Here is a 26483-nt window from a genome sequence, read left to right as displayed (position 1 = left end):
GGGTTGATTTTTTTGGTGTATAAAAAAGGTACGTTGTTTACAAATCTATATATATATCTATATAATTGAGGATCATTGACCCGGTGATGTGGCAGCCGCTTTAACCAGAATACACATTTTCTTAATTTCTCGAATTTTTGACTTTCTTTCATATTTTCGCCGTTTAAGTTTAGGTGCTATATGCCTTCCGGAAAATGAACGAGTGTGTCCTTTCAAAGTTAAATCATCTACATGCATTTTAATTAAGAGCAGTTGCCTATGTGGAAGTGAAAGAATGTGTCCGTTCAAGTGTCTCTTAATAAATTGAAGACTACCAAATGTGAACCCAACTTGGCTTTCTCCTCCTTTTCCGGTGCCAATTCTTCATTTTACTTCTTTTCTATCCGCTGATTAAATTGTAAACTTGCAGCCATCATTCTGAAGATGCTCCCAAGAAAGTCAAGCATCAACCCAATCCATTTTGAAGGTAATTAACAATATTTTATTCCATTCATTGACAATTATAATTTATGCACTAGAGTTTTGTTTGTGTTGTAGATAATTGAAATCGGTCATTTTATAGAGTTCAGATGTACTTTGAATCTTGAGTACAAGTCTCATCTTCGTATGAGGAAAAGAGAGAAAATATAACAGTTTACTGTAATAGTATTTAATTATTTTAAATTTTAGGATTTAATACAATTAGTTTTGTTTCCTTCTTTTCTTAAAGTATATTTTGTTAACTGATTTTTTGTTTAATTTTTCTATTATAATGTTCTTCTTTGAGAATTAGTGAAATGCATGAGCAACTACTATGAGGCAACAATCATTTTTTTAATTATAGTATATACACAAGATTAGTTTTGATTCTTTTTCTTTTTTTAAGTTTGTAACTAATTTTTTATCAACTTGAGTGGTATGTAAATACTTTCTGGTTTTTAATTATTCCTTAATTGTGTGACGTTTTCTTTAATATAATGTTGTAGTTACTCAATAAGATAAGCATCTCAATGAATGCATGTTTAGAATAATACAGTATTTATTCTTTAACTTTAATTTGAGTTCATAAACAAAGGTTCAATTAACAAATAATTAATATATATATTTGAAAATAATACAGTATTATTTTCTAATTTCTGATTGAAAGAAAATTTATCGATAATATGAAAATTAGACTATTAGTATATAACAAAATTAAAGGTTCACTTTCACGTTCAAAAAGAAGAAAAATAAGGAGAGAGAGAATATTTGACCACTTCTTCATTTTTTGTCCCTCAATAAATATATTGATGATTTGATTCAAATTTTAATTCCATTTACAATTATAGTTATTTGTACAATATCGTTTACAAGAGAGAATATAAGAGTTTGGCCTCTTGGTTTTCTCAATCATAATATTCTATGATCTCAATTTTATAGTTATCTTATATACTAGAAATCTATGTACCCTCTCCAAGAACATGAATACAACACAAAGGTTTCCAAATTATGTTGCAATGACAAGATGCGGTAGTCTTTCCTAATGATTATTTGATGCTAACAAAAAGCTTTGTATTTCATTTATATGATCTTCTAATATAGAACTAATAAATTTTAATGTTTTTATTTGTGTAATCAGTAGCTTTAAAATGAATTTTATGCAGTTTTAATTATAATTTGATTTTTAAATTTCTTGAATCTCCTTAAATCTTTGTTAATTATATAAATAATTTTCTTGGTAATGTATTATAAACTATATATATCATTGCATATAAGTATTTGCTCTAAATAAATAAATAAATTTATGAACTAACAAGTGAATTAACCCAAATATGTATTGTTTAAAATTATTTTCTTTCTCACAAAAAGAAAAGGATGATATAAGTTCATTATTAGTCTGCTGATCTCTTTGTAAATACGTTGATGTATAGCGCGAAGCGCGAGTGATTTACTAGTTATATATATATATATATATTGCAGTACTAGTTCTCCTGTGCATAATTTAAATTCACTCCATAGCAGTTAGCACATTAAAAAGATGTTAACGCCAAGAGTTATTTGATTCAGTAAAACTTAAGGATGATATGATGGAAATTAAAAAGGCTGATTATTTATTCTATTTTTGTACTCATTTCTACCTCCTTTAGTTTCTCTTAAATACCTCATGGCATGATTCATTCAACGACCATAGCAAAATTATGGGAGTTTTATAAAAATAGCCAACCGAATTCACTATTTACTTTTATAGTTGGTATGATAAATTATACATGGTTATGCACATATTTTATATATATATATATATATATATATATATATATATATATATATATATATATATATATATATATTATATTTATCGATTATTTTTAGTTTAATTGATTGGGTGGATGGCTTTTTTGATTAATTATTCAAATTATATATTTTCCTCGATGGAACATAAACGATTGGATTGTGCTGGTCTAATGGTTTATAGAGGGGCATTTGCATCTATACCCAATTTTGTGGTCACAATTGAACTTATACCCACTTTGCACAAAATATTATAAGTGTACCCACTTTAGGATCAACTTCAGACTTATCGGATCTGAAGTTAAAAAAAAATAGTTTGAAGAGCAATGCACTTAGGGCCAATTAAGTCTAAAGTGCAAAAATTACACTTAAATGCACTTTAGACCAAATAGGCCTGAAATGCAATAAATGTTTGGGAAAAGGTCCGAATATATCCCTATACTATGGTATATAGTTTACATTTGTCCTCCGTTATACTTTTTGTCCAAATCCACCCATACCATTAACAAAGTTTATAAAATTGCCCCGAGCCCTAACGAATCTCCACTGTGGCAAGCAACCCCTTTATTAATTTGTCCACATCAGCAGCCAAGTCAGCACCTAAATATAATTCTCATTAGGTTTTATTGACCAAAATAATTGGGACGAGGAGAGAGAAAAATGCCTTCCTTGGTAGAAAAATGGAGGTTGGAGCAGCCACCTTTTTGAATGAAATCAATTTCTTCAGTTGCCTTTTATATTCATTTACAACATTTGGTCTGCCGTCAACCACCACCTTCTCAGCTGACTACCCAGCCACCCCCTCTACTACCCCTAGTCCCACCCCACCATCATCTTCTTTGATATTTTTCAAAAGGTTCAAAATTTCCGACAAGCCGACGAGGATAAACTCGCCTTTTACTCATAGCCTGAGAAGCAGCAAGGAAGGATATGTCTTTTTCTCTAAGATTCAAATCATCCCAGAAGCTGATTAGATCCACATACATCTCTCTCTTACTCCTCTTGTATTTGTGACCTATCGGAAAATACACCCACCACTAGAAACTAGATCCGTCCGAACACCGTCGGAAGCCACCAAAAAATTCTTTGACCATGATTTATCTTTCTTGCCTGTTCAAATCCATATCCTAATATATTTTCGAAGTTAATTTTTTATATGAGAATTGATCATAAACCCTAGCTCAGTTGCAACAGTAATATCATTGAAGTTAACGGAAACTGCTTGAAATTGAAAAGGAAATTGTAATAGATTCTTCTCCGTTACTGATGATAGTAAATGTTGATGATGGTAAATCGATGTCTTCGAATGGCAATGGTTCTCGATAAATCTTCATTGACTTTAGTAAGAATGGTAAAGATGTATTAATATATCAGAAATAGAAAAATAAATTGTTAAGAGTTTTGATTAAAAATGGTGGCATGACGAATCTAGTTTCCGGCGTCGGCAACTGCTAAAGGAGAGAGGTGGAGTGGGTTATAAAATAAAACTAGGTTAAATGGGGAAGAATTACTTTTTTAATTTTCTAATTTAGTAAAGGCAATAAATAAGATATTAGGTGCTGACTTGGATGTTGAGGTGGACAAATTAATAGAGGGGTTGGCTGCCACAGTGGAGATCCGTTAGGTGTCACGACTCAAAATTCCACCACAGGCATCGTGATGGTACCTAGTCTCTAAGACTAGGTAAGCCGATTTCAATTCCATTTTGAAGCCATTTTTTTTAATTAAATAAGTAATCAAAACTAACAGCGGAACAATAAAAAATATACAACCTCCCAAAACCAGTAGTACTGAGTCACAAACTCTAACTGAATACATGGTATGATCACGAGGACTGAATATACAATACTGTTTGATTAAAAATTAACAGTACAATAAAATGAAAAGACTCTAAGGGATTGCAACGACCAAGCAGCTCTACCTTGAATCTTTACGGTCCCGCTTAAACTCTGCTCAAGTCCGATATCACCAATACTTGGTTCAGCACAAAAATATGCAGAAGTGTAGTATGAGTACACCACGGTCGGTACCCAGTAAGTATCAAGACTAACCTCAGTGGAGTAGAGACGAGGTACAGTCAAGACACTCACTAGTCTAATAACCTGTGCAATATAATATACAAAATGATAGTAAACAGATAACAATAAGGAAAACATAAAACAACCAGTGATATGCACGGCAAGACAACAAGAACACCATTAATAACTACAATTACACTCAATTAAATCAAGTCCTTTCAAATAAATGTCTTTCACATATAATTCTTCCATATAATACTTTCTAAATAAGAATCCTTCCAAATAAATATTTTGAATATAATTATTTCAATTAAAAAGTCACCATGTGACATCTCATTTCATAATCATAAAAATATGGGTCTCAGCCCATTTTCATATTTTTCGTAAACACGGGTTTCAACCCATTTTTATATTTTCACGGCACCTCGTGCCTATAATTAAATCATCATATTTTTCCGGCACCTCGTGCCCTCATTTTATATCACAACTGCACGAATAATTCACGTGCCAAGTATCATTATCAATGCATATAAGATCTACACGATCAATTTATTTCCGATAAAGTAAGTTTAAAATTTTTAAATCAAGTAAGAAAATATACAAAAAAATAAATTTATTTTAGAAATTATTTGGGTGAAGAAAATAACATTTCAATTTAAATGAAAAACCCGATAGTTGCTGATTTGGATGTAAAACTTATAGGGACTAAAGCACACAACAATTTCTTTTATTCAAAACAACTTAACTTTGAAAACTAATAAAGACTAGAACCACAAATCCTGTCAGTATCGTACAAGAGCCAAATCCAACACATTACATCAAGGGATACAAACACATAATAAAATCAAATATTACATCATAGAAGAACACAACAATTTACGTATCACAAAAATACAAAAATAACCAAAGACAAGTGCAACCACAGAGAATGTCAACAAAGGCACTCACGAGATAGCGTCTCGTAGTCCCAAAAGTAAATATGCAACAACAACAATGCCCCTAGGCCATCACAAGTCATCACAATTCAATCCCCGGCATAGCCCACCTTGTCTCGCCACGTGTGCAATAGTAAAGTGAATGCCCGCCTTGTCTCGCCACACGCGCACAATAATATTCCCACCTTGTCTCGCCACATGTGCAATAGTAAAGTGAATGCCCGCCTTATCTCGCCACACGCGCACATATATATATATATATATATATATATATATATATATATATATATATAGCTCACCCTGTCACGCCGCATGTGCATAAATCAATAGTAATAATAGCACGGTAGAAACCTCGTGCAAACACCCGAACAAAACTTCTCAACAAAATAACGTGCCAATATCACATCTCATAAACTGCACCTCAAGTGCTCAAATATTATAACATATCACAAATTGCACATTAAATGCTCAATTATTACAACTTATCAAAAACTGCACATCAAGTGCTCAAATATTATAACTTTATCATAAATTGCATACCAAGTGCTCAAATATTACAAATTATCACAAATTGCACATCAAGTTATCAAATATTACAAACTATCACAAATTGCACATCAAGTGCTCAAATATCACAACTTGCCATAAAAATCAACAATACCTTATTTTCCATAATAAGGAGCCCATGGCTCGACCATAATGTGCACAAAAATCTTTACAAAATATCCGAAAGTGAACAACTCAACAATATAATATTTTACATAAATATTAAGGTGGCAATCCCACCAAATCATCATGTGAAAATAATTTCAACAAACAAGGATCTAGGTATGACAAGTAGAGGATTTAATAAATGCCAAAAAATTTTAATTTAATACATAAGACGTCTAAGAATTTTAACCAATGTAATTTGCACAAATAACCCAAGTACGTAATCGTCACCTCGCGTACTTGATTTTCAATTATACAAATTGCATATACGACTCAATGCCTAATGGGTAATTCCCCCACTCGAGGTTAAGCAAGACACTTACCTTTTTGACGTTAGGCCGATATTCCAAAATAGCCTTCTTACTTGAATTGACCTCCGGATACCTCAAATCTATCCAAATTAATTGCATAACTTTATTAAAATTCATCGGAAACAATTCTGGATAATAATACGTCGACTTAAAACTTTATTCCAAAAAGTCAACAAAATTCAACGCGGGGCCCGCCCCTTGGAAACCGACATAATTTTCATGAAATTCGAACACCCATTCCGATACGAGTTCAACCATACCAATTTTATTGAATTCCAATAATAACTCAACCTCCAAATCTTAAATTTTTATTTTTGAAAGATTTTTACATCTTCCATTTAAATCCGAATTAAACGATGAATATAATTATAGATTCATGAAATATAATCACTTTAGGATATAGAACACTTACCCCAACCAAGATTGTGAAGAATCCCTCCAGAATCGCCCAAATCCGAGCTCCAAAAATTCCAAAACAAAATGCCGAAAATGGCTAAGTTCATCCTTATGTTTCTGCCCAGTTTCGCACCTGCGGACATTTTAGTCGCACATGCGAGCTCGCTTTTGCGAGAATTTTCTCGCTTCTGCGACGTCCAGTGGCACTGCCCTCGCACCTGCGGAAGAGCTTCCGCTTCTGCGCTCATGCAGGTGCGAAAAATGCATCGCACATGTGACCTTTTCCCTTCTCACTCCAGGCTGCATCTGCGACTATTTTATCGCTTTTGCGGTCTCGCACCTGCGACCATTTCCATCACAGGTGCGATGGTACCAAAACTGAAAAAATTCCAGAATTCCTTCAAGCTCAATTTTGGTCCGTTTAACCATCTGAAACTCGCCCGAGGCCCCCGGAACCTCAACCAATTATACCAGCATGTCCCAAAATACAATACGAACTTACTCAAGGCTTCAAACCACGTCAAACAATGCCTAATTTATGAATCACGCATCGAATCGAATTATAAGTCTTCAAATCTTCCAACTTCTATATTTTGCGCCGAAACGTATCAAATCAATCCAGAATGACTTCAAATTTTGCACACAAGTCATAATTGACGTAATGAAGCTATTCCAATTTCCGGAATCGAAATCCGACCTCGTTATCGAAAATTCAATATTCGGTAGGACTTTCTAAAAATCTTCTATTTTCCAACTTTTGCCAAAATGCGTCGAATTGACCTACGGACTTCCAAATCTAAATCCGAACATACGCCTAAGTCCAAAATCATCATACAAAACTATTGACATCATTAAAATTCTATTTCGGGGTCGTTTTGCTCAAAAGTCAACTCTCCGATCAACTCTTTCCATTTAAGCTTCTAAATAAGATTTGTTCTTTTAGTTAAATTTTGAATCTTCAGTAAATCCAACTCGACCACACCCGCGGGTCATAATACATATTACGAAGCTGCTCGAGACCTTAAGTCACTGAACGGGGCGTTAATTCTTAAAAGGACAAGTCGGGTCGTTACATTAGGGCTTGGGGTAATTTTATAAACTTTGTTAACAGTAGGGGTATATTTGGAAGAAAAGTATAACGAGGGACAAATGTAAACTATATACCATAGTTTATGGGCAAATTTGGACATTTTCCCTAAATATTTTCATGCAGTTAAGGTCAAATAGGTCTGAATTGAAAAAATTATACTTCAGATGCACTTAAGGACAAATAGGTGTGAAATGCAACCAATGTTTTCATGCACTTAAGGCCAAATAGGTCTGAAGTGAAAAAATTGCACTGCAAAGGAACTTAAGGTTAAATAGGTCTGAAGTGCAATCAATGTTTTCATGCACTTAAGGTCAAATAGGTTTGAGGCGAAAAAATTGCACTTCAGATGCACTTAAGGTCAAATAGGTTTAAAATACAACCAATGTTTTCATGCACTTAAGGCTACGTGGGTCTGAGATGCAAATTACCATAAACAAAAAATATTTCTTCAAATTTCAACAATCCAATGCACGTTTTAACACTTAAATCTACTCCAAATGAGCTCAAATTTAAAACATAAGCTTCCAAATATCATCAAAAACAAACTCAATCATTAATTTTGTCAAAACAACAATAAATCTAATAAATCCATTTTGCAATAGAGGAGAAGAAGAAGAAGAAGAAGAAAACACCTAAAAAGTAGTAAAAAAGAATAAAGCGCCACAACAGCTTACAACTGTAAAATACCCTAAACTACCTTAAAATATGCTCACAAATACCATACGAATTCACAGTCACCTTTATTTTCACAAGGAAAGAGAAGGAGGAGGAGGAGGAGGAGGAGGAGGAGGAGGAGGAGGAGGAGGAAGAGGAGGAGAAAAAGGCCTGAAGTTATCTAAAATTTGGGTACTAGATAAAAAAAAAAAATTAAAAAGTGAGTACAGATTAAATGGGGGGGCTAAATAGGGTACCCCGTATAATTTTTACGCTTACAAATACTATTTGATGCGAGTGGACTCAAATTTGGGCCCTAAAAGTTGGCCTAATATTTAGAAGAAGCGGAATTTTCAGAAACCACTATTGTTTAATGAATATTAACTTCCTATAACTACAATATACATAATTACTTTCTATAGCTACTATTCAGTTGTTACGGTAGTGTATTAACATGTATTCGTGCTGTTGTATTCATGAATACAACAACAAAAAGCGCCTAAAAAATCAGGGCAGTCCAGCTGTACGCGCATGCATTCACATATATTTGCGCCATGTATTCATGAATACAACAGTAAAAAGCGCCTAAAATCAGGGCAGTCCAACTGTACGCGCATGTATTCACATGTATTCGCGTTGCTGTATTCATGAATACAACAGTAAAAAGCGCCTAAAATCAGGGCAGTCTGGCTGTACGCGCATGTATTCACATGTATTCGCACCATGTATTCATGAATACAGCAGCAAAAAGTGCCTAAAATCATGGCAGTCCAGCTGTACGCACGTGTATTCATATGTATTCGCGTTGCTATATTCATGAATACAGTTGTACGTGCATGCATTCATATGTATTCGCGCCATGTATTCATGAATACAGTAACGACAATCCCTTAAAAATGGGTGTGTCCGGCTGTCTAAGAGAGAGGAAAAACATAAATAGCGTATTTCATGCCTCAATGGTAGTATATACCATAAAATACTTATTTTTCTATAAAATATAAAAGGTAGCTATAAAAAATAATATTTTATAATGATTTTGGTTTATAATAAATAGGGTGTATACCTTTGCTATAGGAGGTAAAATTTCCTTAGAAGAATTAACCTAAATAGTCGTTCACTCAATCACTTAAACTTAAAATCATAAATATATAATATATGTATAATCATGTATATCGGCTAGAAAAAGTAAATAATGAATATAGCCGGCTATTTGTGTAAAAAAAAAAAGTAAAATTACATGTAAAAAATAATAGCCGGCAAAATGCTTGTTTTTGAATATTAGTGTATAATATACATAATCAATGTATATTTTTATAAATTTAACTATCGTATATAATTATTGGTTTAAATATATCAAATAATAACTTGTATGGAACAATCCCTTCTGATATATCAGTGATACTTGAACATGTCACAACACTTGATCTCTCAAACAACACATTTTCTGGCAATATACCGCCTGATATAGCTAATTGTGCCTACCTTAACATTCTAAAGTTGGAAAACAATAATCTAGAAGGTGAAATTCCAAGCAGAATAGGCGATTTGGTTCGCCTTAAGACGTTCAGTGTAGCCAACAATCCAGGGCTTTGTGGGGTGCCCTTGAATAAATGTGAGGATATTTCAGAGGATAAGTGGAAAGATACTTGTTCATTCATCCAAGGGTTTGTGATTGGTTGGCTACTTTTGTTTACATTGGTTGTAGTCTTTCTCTTTTTTCAATTTCCTAGAAAGACTATCAACAAGATAATATTCTCAGTGAAAAAATGGAAGCTGAGGTCAAAGCAACATGTAACTTCAGCTAAATTGAGCAGCAACCACAAGGTAAAAATTCTGCAAAGTTTTTAGCTTTTTCCTGCATTGTTAGGCTGCATTCCAAATACCATGCATAGTTCTGCTTTAGTTCTACTTTGTATTAATCCTTACAAATCCATATTGTTATCAGTGTTTTAAAAGGCTTTGGGGGATGAAAGGCTGGTGAGGTGTAAGCCCCATTGTTTTGGGCGTATGCCTAGGCGTTGGACGAGTTTTTATTTGAGGCATAAGCACAAAAAACCTCTTCAAATTAGAATTACAATTGCTAAGCAAGTTCTTAATTTAATATCCAAAAGCACAAAAATTAGCTTGTTAAAAAAAATTTAAAAGTAAATTTTTTATTTATTCTTAGGCCAAATTTTTATTCTTTCTCTATGAAAAATGATTAGTTTGTAAAATATAAAGCAAAAACGTGTCATTCTTAATCACTTGCTCTGATTTGCTTTTCAAGTTCTTTTGCTCTTTCAAGTTAGTTTATAAATTGTTACTCAATACTTTATTTCAAAGTCTGATGAGTTTTTATTAGATGAAGCATATTTGTTACAATGTCTGATTTTATTATGTTATAGTCAATTGCTGATTTTGATTAGTGTTTAAGATGAAATTGTTCTATAAACACTTTCACTTATATATTTTATATTTTCTTGAAAATTTTATAATCTTTATGAAATTCTATCTTTTAATATTTATTTTGTTATATTAATTTATAAAATATCAAAAATTAAAGATCTGTGGGACATACTCCTAGAGCCTCGAGACATATAACGCCTCGCTTGACGCCCGCCCTGGCCTTTTAAAACATTGCTTGTTATGTATTCTTGACTGGAAAAAGATATGGAGGTATCAAATTCTTGATTGAGGATTGAGGAATAAACGTGAGAGCAATGAACTTCAGAAATTTATGTGCTGGTCTATATATGTATATTTTCCGGTGATTCAATAGCACTCCTTGAGCTGAGGTCTATTTATGCCTCTTATAGGTTTCTGCGCTGAAAAGGAAAAAAGACTTCTTGTTTACAAATACATGCATAACATCCCATCTTGAGGGAGTTACGAAGTATTATTTATGTTGCACGGGGTGATCCTTAAGGCTATAAAAACTTAGGACCCCCCGCCTTTGTTTTAAAGTCAATCATTCTATTTTATTTGCCCAATTTTGTCTCTTCTTCTTGCTTAGACTAATTCATATAATTCGAGTTCGGCCGGGACCCACCGTTGTGGACCTCGAGGAGTGCCTAATACCTTCTCCTCAAGGTAATTTGAGACCTTACCCGATCTTTGGTGACGCAACTGGTTAAACCAGAGTTATCTGCAAATAGGTGCCCTAACGCACCTTAAATCCGTTAGGTGGCGACTCTCTCTCTTTTAACACCCCTTCCTTTAAAAGAAGTTGTCACGTGTCGAAGCCCGATTTCGCGAGAAAGAAAGGGGCGCGACAGCATGGCAACTCTGCTAGGGAAATATTTAGGCTCTTACCATAGCGAACTTGGTCTTTATGAATTAGTCTTCTTTGATGAATGTGTTTCCTTGTTCTTTATCGTTACATGAACATCCAGGGCTAGCGCCCCACGCTACCCTGGGCGCTCGCGGCGACGAAAAATCTTTTCCGATACGGAAATGGGCATAACTCTCTCATACGATGTCCGAATTCGACGATTCTTTTTGGCATGGATCCAAAATTTCAATATGGATCTAATTATTCAATCAAATATTAATTTGGAACTTATTTTCTTAATGTGATACCACTTATTCTCGAAGAAACGACGTCGGAACATTCTACATTCGATGCCGAAATACCTGCAAACCAAAACCGACGATTCACACAAGTCAAAGTACATCATACGGAACTACTCATGCCCTCAAACAACCGAGCGAAGTGCAAATGTTCAAATTGAACGGTCGGGTCGTTACAGTATGATTAATCGAGATTGGAACATGATGGTCTGAGGGTCATCATTGTAATATCGAGCCATGGTGCGAAGTATAGGTTGTCGAGCTCGAGACCTAGAGATCGATCAAGATCGAGATTGGCCAAGATTGAGATCGAGCCAAGAAACAAAAAAGTCGTTATAGCCGCAATTAGGGGGAGAATCTCGGCGAAATCACGGCGCAAATCAAGGAGAGATTAATTAATTAATCTATCATGGGATCCCAACTATGTATTTTTAATTATATCCAAAAAAGGATTTCCCCACTATATTAAGGGTTGTTATCACCCGTAGAGGGAGGATCAGATTCATTAAGATTTATAGAACATCAAGCAAATACTATCCTTTTTTGGGCTTTGATATTGAATCATATTGTTCTTCTATCAATCACTCTCCATTCAATTTGAGGGTGATAAAACTTGAAGGCATATGCTAACTAATTCATTCGGTTTGAATTTATTTCTTTTACAGCTAATTTCGATATTCATTTACTTATTTTTTTCGATTTGTACCAAGTTATACCACGTATCCTTAGAACTACATATAAATTCAATTGCTATCCGTTTTTCGGGTAAACAATGATGGTGTAATTTTTTTTTTACTTTATTAATTTAGTTTATTCATTGTATTGAACATGAACCTAGAATCACAAATACCGAAAACATAACAAAATAAGTTCACTATTTGAGGAAGAAAAAAGTTACTCGATTTAATATACTATAGTGTAATTTTTTACACTAGCAGTTAGAGTATACATAGGTCGGGTTCGTTCGAGTTTTTCAATTACCAAACCAAATCAGTTATATCGGGTTATTAAATCTAAAGACCAAACCAAACCAATAAAAGTCGGATTTTCGGATTTTTTCGGGTTTTTATTCAAAAGTCTTCATAGCACAAAACACAGAATTTGTGTTCCAAATATTTCTTTAATCCTAATAAGACATAACTATATAAGATATTTTCAAGAAACTAACATAAAATATGAGATGAGTCATGGCATTGTACTAAAATTTTCAACAATAAATATAATAAAATCGTATAAAATAAATATTATTAATAAGTCATAATGAAAATAAACATAATCTTAAATTACTACTCAACACTAAACGTCAAATCTAGAAAACAAAGTGCCTTCTTTTCAATAAGTTGCAAGAAAATCAGCAGCAAAATTCCAACCAACGTTAAATGAGTGGTGACCCAACTCGAAAAGAGGAAAAAGGGAAAAAATACTTCGAGAGAGCCGGCCTTTCCGACATGAACGCGCAATATGAATCCCTTTTTCCATTGCGTTTCTTTGCCTTTGTGTCATAGTAATAAATAAATCCCGATGGAAAGAGTAGATCCACAAAAATTTTGTATTGCAGATCAGATATCATTATGCGTATTACAACAGGCAGAAAAAAAGTGCAAACCAAATAATGGAACAAAATTTTGAACAGAATAAAACAAAGGCAACGCTGCTGATGCCTACAACATAAGAAAATTATTAGAATTTTATCAGATTATCAAAATGGATCAAAAGGAAGGGCAAGACATATTCAATGTTTAATAGCGAAGTACCCCGTCATTGTCTTAAATTTTTACCCAAAGTTAAATTTTAATAAAGCCCAACTGTGTTGATGCCAATAATCAGTCCCTTTGATGCTTACTTTGTTGATCATTTTGGCCAGAAAGCGAGCCTTCATTAGGCACCCAATACAAACGGCAAACAATAGAAGCAAGGTTGGGTTTCTTGTTTCAGATTGCAAATCTGGTGTTCCTTCACCGTCTACTTCTACAACTGTTGGCATGAAGAAGGCTGGAGATGCATCCACAAAATCATTGTCGCCCCAATAACAGAAGATCAGGCCATGTCACGCCCAAATTGGACGGCCTCCACTGTTTGGGTACAATTATTCCTTATTAATTTTATGAAAACTTTATTAGATAAAAAAAAGTTTGGAGAAGTTGTAACAGTTTGAAAACGGTGGAAAGCAAAACGCTTGGAAAAACTACTCGATTAGTTGTCACGGTGGAAACAAAATATTCCACTTAACTAAAGAATAAGAGAAAATAAGGAGAAATTCAGGAAAACAGTCCAAAAAAATGAGAGAACAGATAATCCTAACTTTAGAGAGGTGTCACGCCATCATCTCTTGTCCCTCTTTTATATATTTATATAGATTACAATAGAATAAATATTTTAATGTATTGAATATATTTAAAATTTCTACTTCTATATATGTAGTTGATTTGGTTTCAGTTTGACTTTTTTTTAGTTAAAACCAAACCAATTATGGTCGGATTTTTTTCCCAATTCAAACTAAACCATAGTTGGATTTTTTTTCTCGATTTGACTCGGATTATCAGTTTGGTGCGGTTTGCCTGATTTCCTTTGTACACTCCTACTAGCAGTGTTATTTAATCTGTTATAGTTGGTTGAATTTCTTAGTCTTTTGGTTATAGAGTTTAATTATTATGCACAGTTACTATAATTATATTTTAGGCGGATGTAATAGTGTAGAACTTCTTTTACATTATTAATATTGTATAGAAGTAAACTCATAAAACATCTGTTTTTTTCTTCTTCTTTCTCGTGGGTCGTGGGTTGAAGAAGTTTATATGGAGTCTTTAATAACTGACTTTCGGTTTCTCTCATCTCAAAAATACTCTGTTTTCAGTATTATTTTTTTCTGTTTAATGAACCGAAAAAAGAAAGAAAAAAGGAAAACCAAAAGACTTCCAATCAACATAAGCTCAAAGTGCTTCCTTTAGTTTCTTGCAAAAACTTTCAGTTAGTAGTAATTGTTTTAATCTGTCTTTTTGTGTCTAAAGTCTTTAACATGTGACCAAGATATGCTAATGTTTCTCTTCTTTCTCAAAAATTTTCGATCTTGAAGTAAAGTAAGTTGCATTTTTCAGTTTTCTTTCTTTTTATTCCACTTGTATTTCACAAAACACCACTCTTTCATGAAGTGTAAAACTGAATAGTAAAAAGAAAGAAACAAGTTGTAGAGCTCTATTATAAATATCTCAACTCAAACTGCTCAACCACTCATCATCTCAACTCTAATAATATTCTCTGTTTTAGTCTTTGATCACTTCATATCTCATCAAAATATGAAAATGGAGAACCCCATTTTTTCTCTTCTTCTTATTTCACTTCTCTCCATTTTCTTGACTGAAGCCATAGCTGATGTTGTGACATTAAATGTTCTAAATTTGGGTGCAAAACCAGATGGACAAACTGACTCAACAAGGGCTTTGTTAACTGCTTGGGCAGCAGCTTGTGGCTCTTTAAAACCAGCCACTATATTTGTCCCACAAGGAAAGTATTTGGTTAAACAAGCACATTTTAAAGGAAAATGCAAGAATAGAGCCATAGCATTCAAAATTGATGGCACACTTATTGCACCCTCTGATTATAATGTGATTGGAAATTCCAAAAATTGGATTATGTTTCAAGGTGTTGATGGAGTTTCTATTCATGGTGGGATTCTTGATGGCCAAGGGACTACTTTGTGGAGTTGCAAAGCCTCCGGCAAGAACTGCCCGAGCGGTGCTACTGTAAGTCGTAAAATTTTTATGCTATCAGTGTATTTTAACTTTTTGAAAGGAGCCTTGGCGTAACTTGCTGCCATGTGACCAGGAGGTATGTGGAAACAACCTCTTGCAGAAATGCAGGGTAAGATTGCGTACAACAGACCCTTGTCATCCGGCCCTTCCCCGGACTCTGTGCATCGCGGGAGTTTAGTGCACCGGGCTTCCCTTTTTAGTGTACTTTAACTTGTTGTAATTATCTGTAGTTTAGCTTTTAGATAACCAGAGAATGTGTGAAATTTCACTGTCGTCAGTGTATAGAAGTTGAATTTTTGTATAATTAAGTGTTTTACTTGTACACATTGTTAAAAATTTCATTAATGACTTGGTGTGGTCAATAGAAGGTTAAGTATTCTGGTCACATTGGGAAAACAAATCCAAAACTTGTTCATTTCTCAGAATTAGCAATTTTCTAGATGAGTGTAACGTTTCCTTTAAATAAGGATATATGTAAGTAACTGTCCAAGTATTTTCAACCCTGGTATTATGGTTTATTTAATTTTTTCAAATGTAGGATTAAATTCTCTTGTGATAATAAGGAGTTTTGACCTTAGACTATAAGAATTTTAAATGCTGCTTTTGAACTGAAATCAATAACCCAATTTCTTGCTTCATAATGTTCAAATGCTGACTTAAATTCTTGTTATTGCAGACTCTGGGATTTTCTAACTCAAACAATATAGCAATAACAGGACTAACTTCATTGAACAGCCAAATGTTTCACATTGTCTTCAATGGGTGCAAAAATGTGAAGTTGCAGGCTGTCAGAGTTTTTGCCTCTGGCAAAAGCCCGAATACTGATGGTATTCACGTTCAATTATCGTCTGACATCTCGATCTTGAACTCGAAAATCAGTACCGGAGATGATTGCATCTCCATTGGCCCTGGAACTACTAACTTGTGGATCCAAAACATGGCTTGTGGCCCTGGCCATGGAGTCAGGTAATAATAATTATGTAATAAGTGGGATCAGTAACTTTGAAAATATTGAAGGGGAGCCTTGCCATGTGACCAGGTGGTCAGGGGTTTGAGTCGTGGAAACAACCTCTTGCAGAAATGCGGGAAAGGCTGCGTACAATAGACCCTTGTGGTCCGGCCCTCTTCCGGACTCCGAGCATAGCGGAAGCTTACTGCACCGGGTTGTCCTTTAGTAACTTGGAAAATTAAGGCAGGTGTATTATAATAGATGAAAGCCGACCCCCACTAGTTGGGACTGGAGCGTATTTATTGTTGTATTACAACAGATAAAATACACTGATAGTGTAAAAATATTGACTTTGTCGGTGAATAAGTTAAATCCCTAATACAATGATATGGTGGTGAATTTTGTTGCAGCATTGGGAGTTTAGGCAAGGATTTTCAAGAAGCAGGGGTGCAAAATGTGACAGTCAGATCAGTTATATTTAGGAACACACAAAATGGTGTTAGGATCAAAACATGGGGCAGACCAAGTACTGGCTTTGTAAAGAATGTTCTTTTCCAACATGCTACAATGATAAACGTTCAAAACCCAATTGTTATTGATCAGAATTACTGCCCATACAACAAAAATTGTCCTGGCCAGGTATGAATTTTAATGTAACCATTACCCTTTGGTGTAAAATTCAATTAAGTTAGCACTACATTCGCCAGATATTTCCTGATTTTCTTGATTCATAGGTGTCAGGTGTGACGATTAGTGATGTTACATATCAAGATATACATGGAAGTTCAGCAACACGAGTCGCTATGAAATTTGATTGCAGTAAAAGAAATCCATGCCGAGGAATAACATTAGAAGATGTTCATCTCACTTATAAGAATCAACCAGCTGCTCAAGCTTCTTGTGCTAATGCTGCAGGAACAACTTCTGGCATAATTCAGCCAACTAGTTGTTTATAAAGGAAAATTCAAGAAAAAGGGTTCTTTTCCTTTTTATTTTCTTTTATGTATATTTAGCTCTTAATTTAGACAAGAGAGCCAGTGGTTGAATTTAATTGCTCAGACTAAGTGCTTGCTTGAGCCTGTGGTGTGACTGGAATCGCCTGGCCTAGCAATGCTAATTAAAGACAGAAAATGTTATCCCCATTATTCAATGTAATAGAATATCTCTCCTTTGCTCCATTAGAAGTGTCAATTAAATGCTTTAATTGTCACAGCTAGCAAACTAAAATGTTCAATATTAATGTCTGAACTTTCTATAGGTTTCAGTAATCTTATTAGTTCTGTAAAAGCATGTAGTTCTGTCTGCTCAAGGCTATTTTCAGCGACTGGCACCGTCGGATCACTAAGGCCAACTTACATCCCTGCTAGACGGGTGGATCTTGCAGCTAAGCTCCCTTCTGCCTTTGCACTCTTGGGCCAATCTTCGTCCGGCCCGAGGAAAACTTTGCAAGCCTCGGTTACCTTTTGGGAGGCCTACACCCCATATAAACTGTCTACCTGAGACTGTCCCTTGGCCCATAGGTCCTAACACAAGGTTAGAATTCTAGCACTTCCTGAGTAGTATCTCACTGATGGCTCGGGCTCCCGGAAGGAGGCCGTATGAGGTGATAATCTCATGTACGGTTCTGTAGAGTGGCAGTAAGGGTGACTTAGCTGTCAACTTTCCACTATCACCCCAGAAAAACCAAACTCCGCCTTGCATAAAGTTGCAAGAGTAGGATTAACCTGTGGATTTGAAATCACTGCTTATATACCTGGTATTGGCCATAATGTACAAGAACATTCTGTAGTCAAGTAAGAGGGAGAAGTGTTAAGGATTTACACGGTGTGAGATATCACACTCTCAGAAATTGCCTATAATTTTTCAAACTAAATAAATTCAGCATCAGTCTTTTGTGAACTCTTTTTAGAAACTGCAAATGCAATAAATAAGGCTTTCCAATGTTGTAGAATATATACAGATTCATAGCTATGACAATTGCAACAAAATCTATCAGCATACAGACTCAAAATATGGCTTTCAAACTTTAATTTGGTCTGCTCATGCTTTGTCTTCTGAGTAACCAGATAAACTACAGCACTAGTCATATAGACTTGAAATCTCAGTTGATAAGGGTATTTTTCATACCAAGTCCGTTCGACCCTGAGAAATTAACCTCAGTGTGTCATACACTTCCAACACTGTTGGCCTTTTATTAGGAAAGAACTTCACACAGTTACAAGCTAATTCAAGAAACTGGAGGGTTAAATCGTCGACTCCTTTTCCAAGCAAATGTCTATCTGCATCAAGTAGACAAGGCGAGTGATCAAATAGATTTCTCGAGCTGGTCAATTCATATGGTTCCTTCCCAGTTACCAGCTCAAGAAGCACAACACCAAAACAGTAGATGTCTTGCTTGTAAGAACCTAAACCTGAATATTCAGCTACTGGAAAAAGACTCCAACTTAATGCAGTGTCATTCTTACTCCAAAATTTGGCTTCCCAAAAGTTGGATATTTTAGGTTCAAAATATTGATCTAGCAATATACACCGTGTGCTTATGCTCCCGTGTGTAACGTGTAATTCGTGCCCATGATGAAGCCAAGCCAGGCCTTTTGCTACCCCAAGCGCAATCTTAGCCCTCAAATGGAAGTCCAAAATCTTGGCATTATCTTCGGTCGAGTGCAGCCATTCATGAAGATTTCCATTATGCATGTATTTGTAAACAAGAAGTCTTTTTTCCTTTTCAGCGCAGAAACCTATAAGAGGCAATAAGTTCTGATGCCTCAGACCACCAAGAGTTGTAATCTCAGAGACAAACTCTTCCTCCAAATTTTCCCAATCATTGAACTTCTTGATAGCAAGTGTCCAGTCATTTGGTAGAATTGCTTTGTACACTTTGCCCAACATTCCATTTCCTACTAAATAGTCTTCACTAAAACCAGAAGTTGCTTTTTCCAGCTCCATGAAACTCATTCTACTAACAAACTTCTCCAGTTTTAGTATCTGTAGAAAAACGTATTGAATCACCGGAAACAACAACAACAAAAAATATTCAAGAAAGTAGAACTAAAGCAGCCAATGAACTATGCATGGTATTTGGAATGCAGCCTAACAATGCAGGAAAAAGCTAAAAACTTTGCAGAATTTTTACCTTGTGGTTGCTGCTCAATTTAGCTGAAGTTACATGTTGCTTTGACCTCAGCTTCCATTTGTTCACTGAGAATATTATCTTGTTGATAGTCTTTCTAGGAAATTGAAAAAAGAGAAAGACTACAACCAATCACAAACCCTTGGATGAATGAACAAGTATCTTTCCACTTATCCTCTGAAATATCCTCACATTTATTCAAGGGCTCCCCACAAATCCCTGGATTGTTGGCTACACTGAACGTCTTAAGGCGAACCAAATCGCCTATTCTGCTTGGAATTTCACCTTCTAGATTATTGTTTTCCAACTTTAGAATGTTAAGGTAGGCACAATTAGCTATATCAGGTGGTATATTGCCAGAAAATGTGTTGTTTGAGAGATCAAGTGTTGTGACATGTTCAAGTATCACTGATATATCAGAAGGGATAGTTCCATACAAGTTGTTATTTGATATATTTAAACCAGTCAAGCTTGTGCAATTTTGAATGCCACGTGGAAATTCACCTATTAATCCCATTTTGGAAAGCATGATGTTCAGTACCTTATTCTCATCAGGATGCCAGCATTCAATTCCTATAAAACGGCAGATGAAACCTTCAGTAGAATTGCTGAAATCCCAAGAGTCCAAAGAATTGAAAGGGTCTTGTAATGAATCTTTTATTGATTTCAAGCAATGAATATCAGTCTCTGTAGCACTACAGAGATAAATTCTGCCAAATAAGAGGAAGCCAAGAATATTGCTGACAAGAAAGAAAGATTTTGTTGTGAAATTTGAAATCTCCATGATTTGAGCAAAATCTTGAACCAAAAAAGGGAATATTAGCACTGTAAATCTCTCTGGAGAATGATTTATACTTCAAATTTTTTACTTAATGATGCAATGGGGTCAAACTATTCAGGTCAAGCACTCAACTTCGTTGTAGTTTACTGAAGCAAAAAAAGTGTACAATTTTGGTCTTTACAACTACTATTTATTAATGATTCTTGACTTCATAGTTTGACGTTTTCAGAGCAAAGTTTCAAACATGTGGAAATTGGGATAAGTGAATATGGAAATGGCACTCTTGGGTTTGGAAATTATAAAGGGCAAGTTATATATTTGATCGATTAGTCAAAAATAATTATATACGATAGTTAAATTTATAAAAATATACATTGATTATGTATAAATTTTGTATATTATACACTAATATACAAAAACAAGCATTTTGCCGGCTATTATTTTTTACATGTAATTTTACCTTTTTTACACAAATAGCCGGTTATATTCATTATTTACTTTTTCTAATCGATATACATGGATTATACACTGATTATACATATCTATACACATATATAAATGGATTATACATATATTATACATTTATCGGCTATTTTAAGTTTAAGTGATTGAGTGGACGACTACTAGGTTAATTCTTCTAAGGAAATTTTATACCTCCTATAGCAAAGGTATACACCCTATTTATTATAAACCAAAATTATTTTAAAATATTATTTTCTATAACAACCTTTTATATTTTATAGAAAAATAAGTTTTTTATGGTATATACTATCATTGAGGCATGAAATACGCTATTTATATTTTCTCTCTCTCTTAGACAGTCAGACATACCTATTTTTAAGGGATTGTCGTTACTGTATTCATGAATACATGGTGCGAATACATGGGAACACATGCACGTACAACTATATTCATGAATACAACAACGCGAATACATGTAGAATACATGTGCGTACAGCTGGACTGCCTTGATTTTAGGCACTTTTTGTTATTGTATTCATGAATACAGTAACGCGAATACATGTGAATACATGTGCGTACAGCAGGATTGCCCTGATTTTAGGCGTTTTTTATTGTTGTATTCATGAATACATAGCGCAAATACATGTGAATATATGCGCGTACAGCTGAACTGCCCTGATTTTAGGTATTTTTTGCTGCTGTATTCATGAATACAACAACGCGAATACATGTGAATACACTACCGTAATAACTGAATAGTAGCTATAGAAGTAATTATGTATATGGTAGCTATAGGAAATTAATAGCCACTAAACAATAGTGGTTTCTGAAAATTCTTCTTCTAAATATTAGGCCTACTTTTAGGGCCCAAATTTTATTCCACTAGCATAAAATAGTATTTGTAAGCGTAAAAATTACACGGGCCTTTTTCTGTACCCACTTTTTAATTTTTAATATTTTATAAAATAATCTGTACCCGCTTTTTAATTTTTTTTTTATCTAGTACCTAAATTTTAGATAACTTCAGGCCTTTTTCTCCTCCTCCTTCTCCTCCTCCTTCTTCTTCTTCTTCTTCTTCTTCTTCTTCCCTATGAAAATAATGGTGACAGTGAATTCATATGGTATTTGTGAGCATATTTTAAGGTAGTTTAGGGTATTTTACAGTGGTAAGCTGCTGTGGCGCTTTATTTTTTTTACTACTGTTTAGGTTTCTTCTTCTTCTCCTTTATTGCAAAATGGGTTTGTTAGATTTATTGTTGTTTTTGGCAAAAATAATAATTGAGTTTGTTCTTGATGATATTTGGAGATTTATGTTTTAAATTTGAGCTCATTTGGAGTAGATTTAAGTGTTAAAACGTGCATTGGATTGTTGAAATTCGAAGAATTATTTTTTGTTTATGGTAATTTGCACTTCAGACCCACGTAGCCTTAAGTGCATGAAAACATTGGTTGCACTTCAAACCTATTTGGCCTTAAGTACATCTGAAGTGTAAGTTTTTCGCTTCAGAGCTATATGGCCTTAAGTGCATAAAAACATTGATTGCACTTTACACCTATTTGACCTTAAGTTCCTCTGCAGTGCAATTTTTTCACTTCAGACCTATTTGACCTTAAGTGCATGAAAACATTGGTTGCATTTCAGACCTATTTGGCCTTAAGTGCATCTGAAGTACAATTTTTTCAATTCATACCTATTTGATCTTAACTGCATGAAAATATTTATTGCATTTCAGACCTATTTGGCCTAAAGTGCATCTTAAGTGCAATTTTTGCACTTTAGACTTAATTGGCCCTAAGTGCATTTCACTTCAGACTATTTTTTTTTAACTTCAGATCCGATAAGTCTGAAATTGATCCTAAAGTGGGTACGCTTGTAATATTTTGTGCAAAGTGTGTATAAGTTCAATTGTGACCACAAAATTAGGTATAGATGCAAATGCCTCTCTATAAGCCATTAGACCAGCACAATCCAATCCTCTATGTTCCATCGAGCAAAATATATAATTTGAATAATTAATCAAAAAAGTCATCCATCCAATCAATTAAACTAAAAATAATCGATATATATATATATATATAACCATGTATAATTTATTATACCAACTATAAAAGTAAATAGTGAATTCAGTTGGCTATTTTTATAAAACTCCCATAATTTTGCTATGGTCGTTGAATGAATCATGCCATGAGGTATTTAAGAGAAACTAAAGGAGGTAGAAATGAGAACAAAAATAGAATAAATAATCAACCTTTTTAATTTCCATCATATCATCCTTAAGTTTTACTGAAACAAATAACTCTTGGCGTTAACATCTTTTTAATGTGCTAACTGCTATGGAGTGAATTTAAATTATGCATAAGAGAACTAGTACTGCACTATATATATAATTTGTAAACAACGTACCCTTTTTATACACCAATAAAAAACAACCCTTAACTCCAAGAATTTTATAACTTGAAGCTAACATCAACTTATTAGGCATGAAATAAAACATTCTTAGAGTAGACACATGCTAAGTGTTGTACATTTCATAAATCGTAGGTACAGCATTGTTACATGAGGTATAAAGATAAAAAACTGAAAAAAGTATAATAAAAAATTTCAAGATACATTCTCTTTTCTTTTTCTAGGTACATATTGCATGAATTTTTAACATATTGAATGTTCTTTATAAAATAATCACAACTTTATTTTCATTTAGTATAATATTATACAAACAGGTACTCTTTTCTTATAAGCAGCTTGTAGGTTGTTCTAAACCAGAAGCTCTTCCACCAGCATTAACACATGAAGCTTCAGCTGGATGATTTTTGTAACTTAGATTCACATTTTCAAGTGTTATTCCACTGCATGGATTCACTTTGCTACAATCAAATTTTACTCCAACTTCTGTAGCTGATGTTCCATGTATGTCTTGATACGTTATATCACTTATTTTTACGCCCGATCCCTAAAACAAAATGAGTAATATTAGATTAAGGTAACATGATCTAATTTTATCAGTAATCTTATTCGTCATTATACTAAGTTTAAATGTTTAATTATTACCTGATGAGGACAACTTTCATGATTAGGGCAGTAATTTTGGTCTATGATAATAGGATTTTGAACATCAGTCATAACTATATGTTGAAAGCGAACACCTCTTACAAAGCCATTGCTAGGCCTTGCCCAAGTTTTTACTCTTACACCATTTTCTGTTCCAGTGAAGGTAACACTCTTTACTGTTACATTTTGGACTCCAGGCTCTTGTAATTTCCAACCTAAGCTTCCAATGCTGCACCAATATCAATTAATTTGAATATAAGCAATCAAAAATCATTGTCAACAAACTTACTAATTAATTAAATAGGCATTTGATATTATGTTTCAAACCTGATTCCGTGGCCAGGGCCACAAGCAATGCCTTCGATCCATAAGTTGGAATTTCCAGGGCCAATTGAAATACAATCATCTCCAGTACCAATATGACAGTTCATAATACTGACTTCAGTCGATAATTGTACGTGAATTCCATCGGTGTTAGGGCTATTTCCTGGAGCTGAGACCTTCACTCCTTGTAGCTTTACGTTTTTGCATCCATCTACCAAAATGTGAAACATTTGGCTATTTTGTGCAGTTACTCCACTGATTATGATGTTGTTTGAGTTGTAAAAGGCCAGTGCCTGCATCAAAATTTAATGTCAAATTGAAACAAAGATGATTGTCTGATGAAACAAATCATCAAACTCTCTAGTAAATTGCAAATTTCTAGGGGTTTTCCTCTCTTTTAGAACATTCTTAGGCCCAGTTTGTCCATAATTTTATTTTTCAAAAGCGTGTCCGTGAAATTTTGCAAGATTTTGAAAAAATTTCGAAAATGAGTTTTACAAATCAAAATTTTCAAAAAACTTTTCCCCACTCACAAAACTGCAACATTTTTTCAAGTGAAATGCATGTCCAAATATAGTTTCAAATTTCAAATGTCATTTTCAACTTAACTCTAAATATTACTATTTTTCAAAAATTATAATTTTTATATCCAAACGCCTACTTAATAGCTTGAACTGGAATAAAGTATTCCCTCCAATTCAATTTTGTTATAAATCCGACACAGATTTTTCAATTTTTTTAAAATAAAGTTTACAAATTCAGAAACTAAATAAAAGTAACATAAGTCACAATAATTAATAATTTAAATTATTCGAAATACCTTCAGAAAATCATGGTAAAAAAAAGTCATATAAAATGAAACAACAAAAGAGTAACTAAACATACCGTAGTGCCTTCAGGACAATTCTTGCCAGAGGTTTTGCAATCCCAAAGACCATCACCTTGTCCATCAAAGATTCCACCATAGATGGAAACTCCGTTAACTTTTTCGAATTTTATCCAATTTCCAGCATTGCCAATTACATTATAATCAGAGGGAGCTAAGAGAGTTCCATCAATTCGTATAGTAATAGCCTTGCTTTTGCATGTTTGGCCATAAAAGTATGCATTACGAATCAAGTAACTTCCACGTGGCACGTAAATAGTGGCCGGGCTAGTGGATGCACAGGCTGCAGCCCATGCACTTAGAAATGCTTTTGATGAATCAGTTTTTCCATTGGATTTTGCTCCAAATGTTTGGATATTGTACATAGTATTTGCTGCTGATGATAAGTGGAAAAGGAAGATAAAGAGAAGTGAGAAAATTGCTAAAGAACTCATTTTGCTAAAGGGAAAATTGTTAAGGGATGCAAGAAACTGATTAAATGGAGGGTGATGAGGAATTGGAGTAGTTTAGAGGGATATTTATAGGCTTTGGGTGGTTTGTATGTCAATATTATCACTGTTGTACTTTAGTGAATAAATAAAAAAAAAACGTAAATTTTTAATAGATGCTTTTAGACTTCAAAGAAAGTTAGGTTTTGGGGCAGAGTACTAGTGGGTTTTTCTCCCTATTTGGTCATGTTGGAAAAAGAAGACTTTGATTACTATCCTACATATGCAATCACATGGGAAAATCTACCAATTGTTGACAACATTAATTTATATACGTCGTCAATTTTAAAAATTATTTTACTATCAGGTTCACGCCATATAGCAAAAATTATTAATTTATATACACCGGCACCTAAATAATATTTTAGTGAAGCTTTTTTTTTTGGATATGGAGGGAAGCTTCCTTAAAATGTGGAATTTAAAATCTTGTAAATAAGAACGATTAACTGAAAATTTCTTACACACGGGTGTATATCATTTAAACTCGTTGTTGCATTTGGCACCTTATTTGAAGGAGAAAACTGAAGAGAAAAAAGTTCAAACAGATGACCAGATTATGTTTCTTATACATTTGAATATTAATTACATGTCTTGTAATGTTAGCGATGTAGTTATATTCTGTTATATACTCCTATAAACATTAAAAAAACAGAAAAATAACACCCATACCGCTTTGTAGCCTTCAACTTTCCATTTAAAATTCATACTCCGTACTTCTCCAACAGAGTACTCGATTTAAGAGGGAAACATAGAA

At 33.9% G+C, this 26483-nt stretch overlaps 3 protein-coding genes across 4 annotated transcripts; 1 reads left to right on the top strand and 2 right to left on the bottom strand.

The window, feature by feature from the left end:
- The first annotated feature begins 13306 nt into the window (after window positions 1–13306).
- Window positions 13307–17787, top strand: LOC104108071 (polygalacturonase-like). Of its 2 annotated transcripts, XM_009617043.4 has the most exons (5): window positions 13307–13991; window positions 15323–15651; window positions 16337–16626; window positions 17020–17248; window positions 17344–17787. In XM_009617043.4, the coding sequence occupies exons 1-5, from the start codon at window positions 13910–13912 to the stop codon at window positions 17563–17565; spliced, it is 1152 nt and encodes a 383-aa protein (XP_009615338.1). In that variant the 5' UTR covers window positions 13307–13909; the 3' UTR covers window positions 17566–17787. The 2 variants fall into 2 exon arrangements, with proteins under 2 accessions (XP_009615338.1, XP_070048298.1); XM_070192197.1 differs by lacking the exon at window positions 13307–13991 and having other exon boundaries at window positions 14477–15651.
- A 645-nt stretch (window positions 17788–18432) lies between these two features.
- Window positions 18433–20523, bottom strand: LOC117279596 (probably inactive leucine-rich repeat receptor-like protein kinase At5g48380). Its single transcript, XM_070191343.1, has 3 exons — window positions 19880–20523; window positions 19743–19836; window positions 18433–19657 (listed from the first exon to the last, which is right to left on the bottom strand). Exons 1-3 carry the CDS (start codon window positions 20521–20523, stop codon window positions 18731–18733), a joined length of 1665 nt encoding a protein of 554 aa, XP_070047444.1. The 3' UTR covers window positions 18433–18730.
- A 2962-nt stretch (window positions 20524–23485) lies between these two features.
- On the bottom strand, window positions 23486–25743 carry LOC104108070 (polygalacturonase-like). The gene is made up of 4 exons (XM_009617041.3): window positions 25241–25743; window positions 24359–24648; window positions 24032–24260; window positions 23486–23933 (listed from the first exon to the last, which is right to left on the bottom strand). The coding sequence occupies exons 1-4, from the start codon at window positions 25673–25675 to the stop codon at window positions 23715–23717; spliced, it is 1173 nt and encodes a 390-aa protein (XP_009615336.2). The 5' UTR covers window positions 25676–25743; the 3' UTR covers window positions 23486–23714.
- Window positions 25744–26483: the final 740 nt, after the last annotated feature.

Source organism: Nicotiana tomentosiformis, chromosome 12 (genome assembly GCF_000390325.3).
Source record: "Nicotiana tomentosiformis chromosome 12, ASM39032v3, whole genome shotgun sequence".
Taxonomy (NCBI): Eukaryota; Viridiplantae; Streptophyta; class Magnoliopsida; order Solanales; family Solanaceae; genus Nicotiana; species Nicotiana tomentosiformis.
Note: the sequence above shows the minus strand (reverse complement) of the source record. Positions and strands in the feature narration are given on the sequence as shown.

Excerpts from the sequence above, each read along its gene's own strand:
- LOC117279596 (XM_070191343.1), bottom strand. The coding sequence starts at position 20,523 with ATGGAGATTTCAAATTTCACAACAAAATCTTTCTTTCTTGTCAGCAAT. Across the intron at positions 19,837-19,879 it reads ACTTGTTCATTCATCCAAGG|AAAGACTATCAACAAGATAA; the intron begins GTTTGTGATTGG and ends TCAATTTCCTAG. Across the intron at positions 19,658-19,742 it reads AATTGAGCAGCAACCACAAG|TTCTACTTTCTTGAATATTT; the intron begins GTAAAAATTCTG and ends TGGCTGCTTTAG.
- LOC104108070 (XM_009617041.3), bottom strand. The coding sequence starts at position 25,675 with ATGAGTTCTTTAGCAATTTTCTCACTTCTCTTTATCTTCCTTTTCCAC. Across the intron at positions 24,649-25,240 it reads ATTGTCCTGAAGGCACTACG|GCACTGGCCTTTTACAACTC; the intron begins GTATGTTTAGTT and ends ATTTTGATGCAG. Across the intron at positions 24,261-24,358 it reads GGCCCTGGCCACGGAATCAG|CATTGGAAGCTTAGGTTGGA; the intron begins GTTTGAAACATA and ends ATATTGGTGCAG.
- LOC104108071 (XM_070192197.1), top strand. The coding sequence starts at position 15,205 with ATGAAAATGGAGAACCCCATTTTTTCTCTTCTTCTTATTTCACTTCTC. Across the intron at positions 15,652-16,336 it reads ACTGCCCGAGCGGTGCTACT|ACTCTGGGATTTTCTAACTC; the intron begins GTAAGTCGTAAA and ends TTGTTATTGCAG. Across the intron at positions 17,249-17,343 it reads ACAAAAATTGTCCTGGCCAG|GTGTCAGGTGTGACGATTAG; the intron begins GTATGAATTTTA and ends CTTGATTCATAG.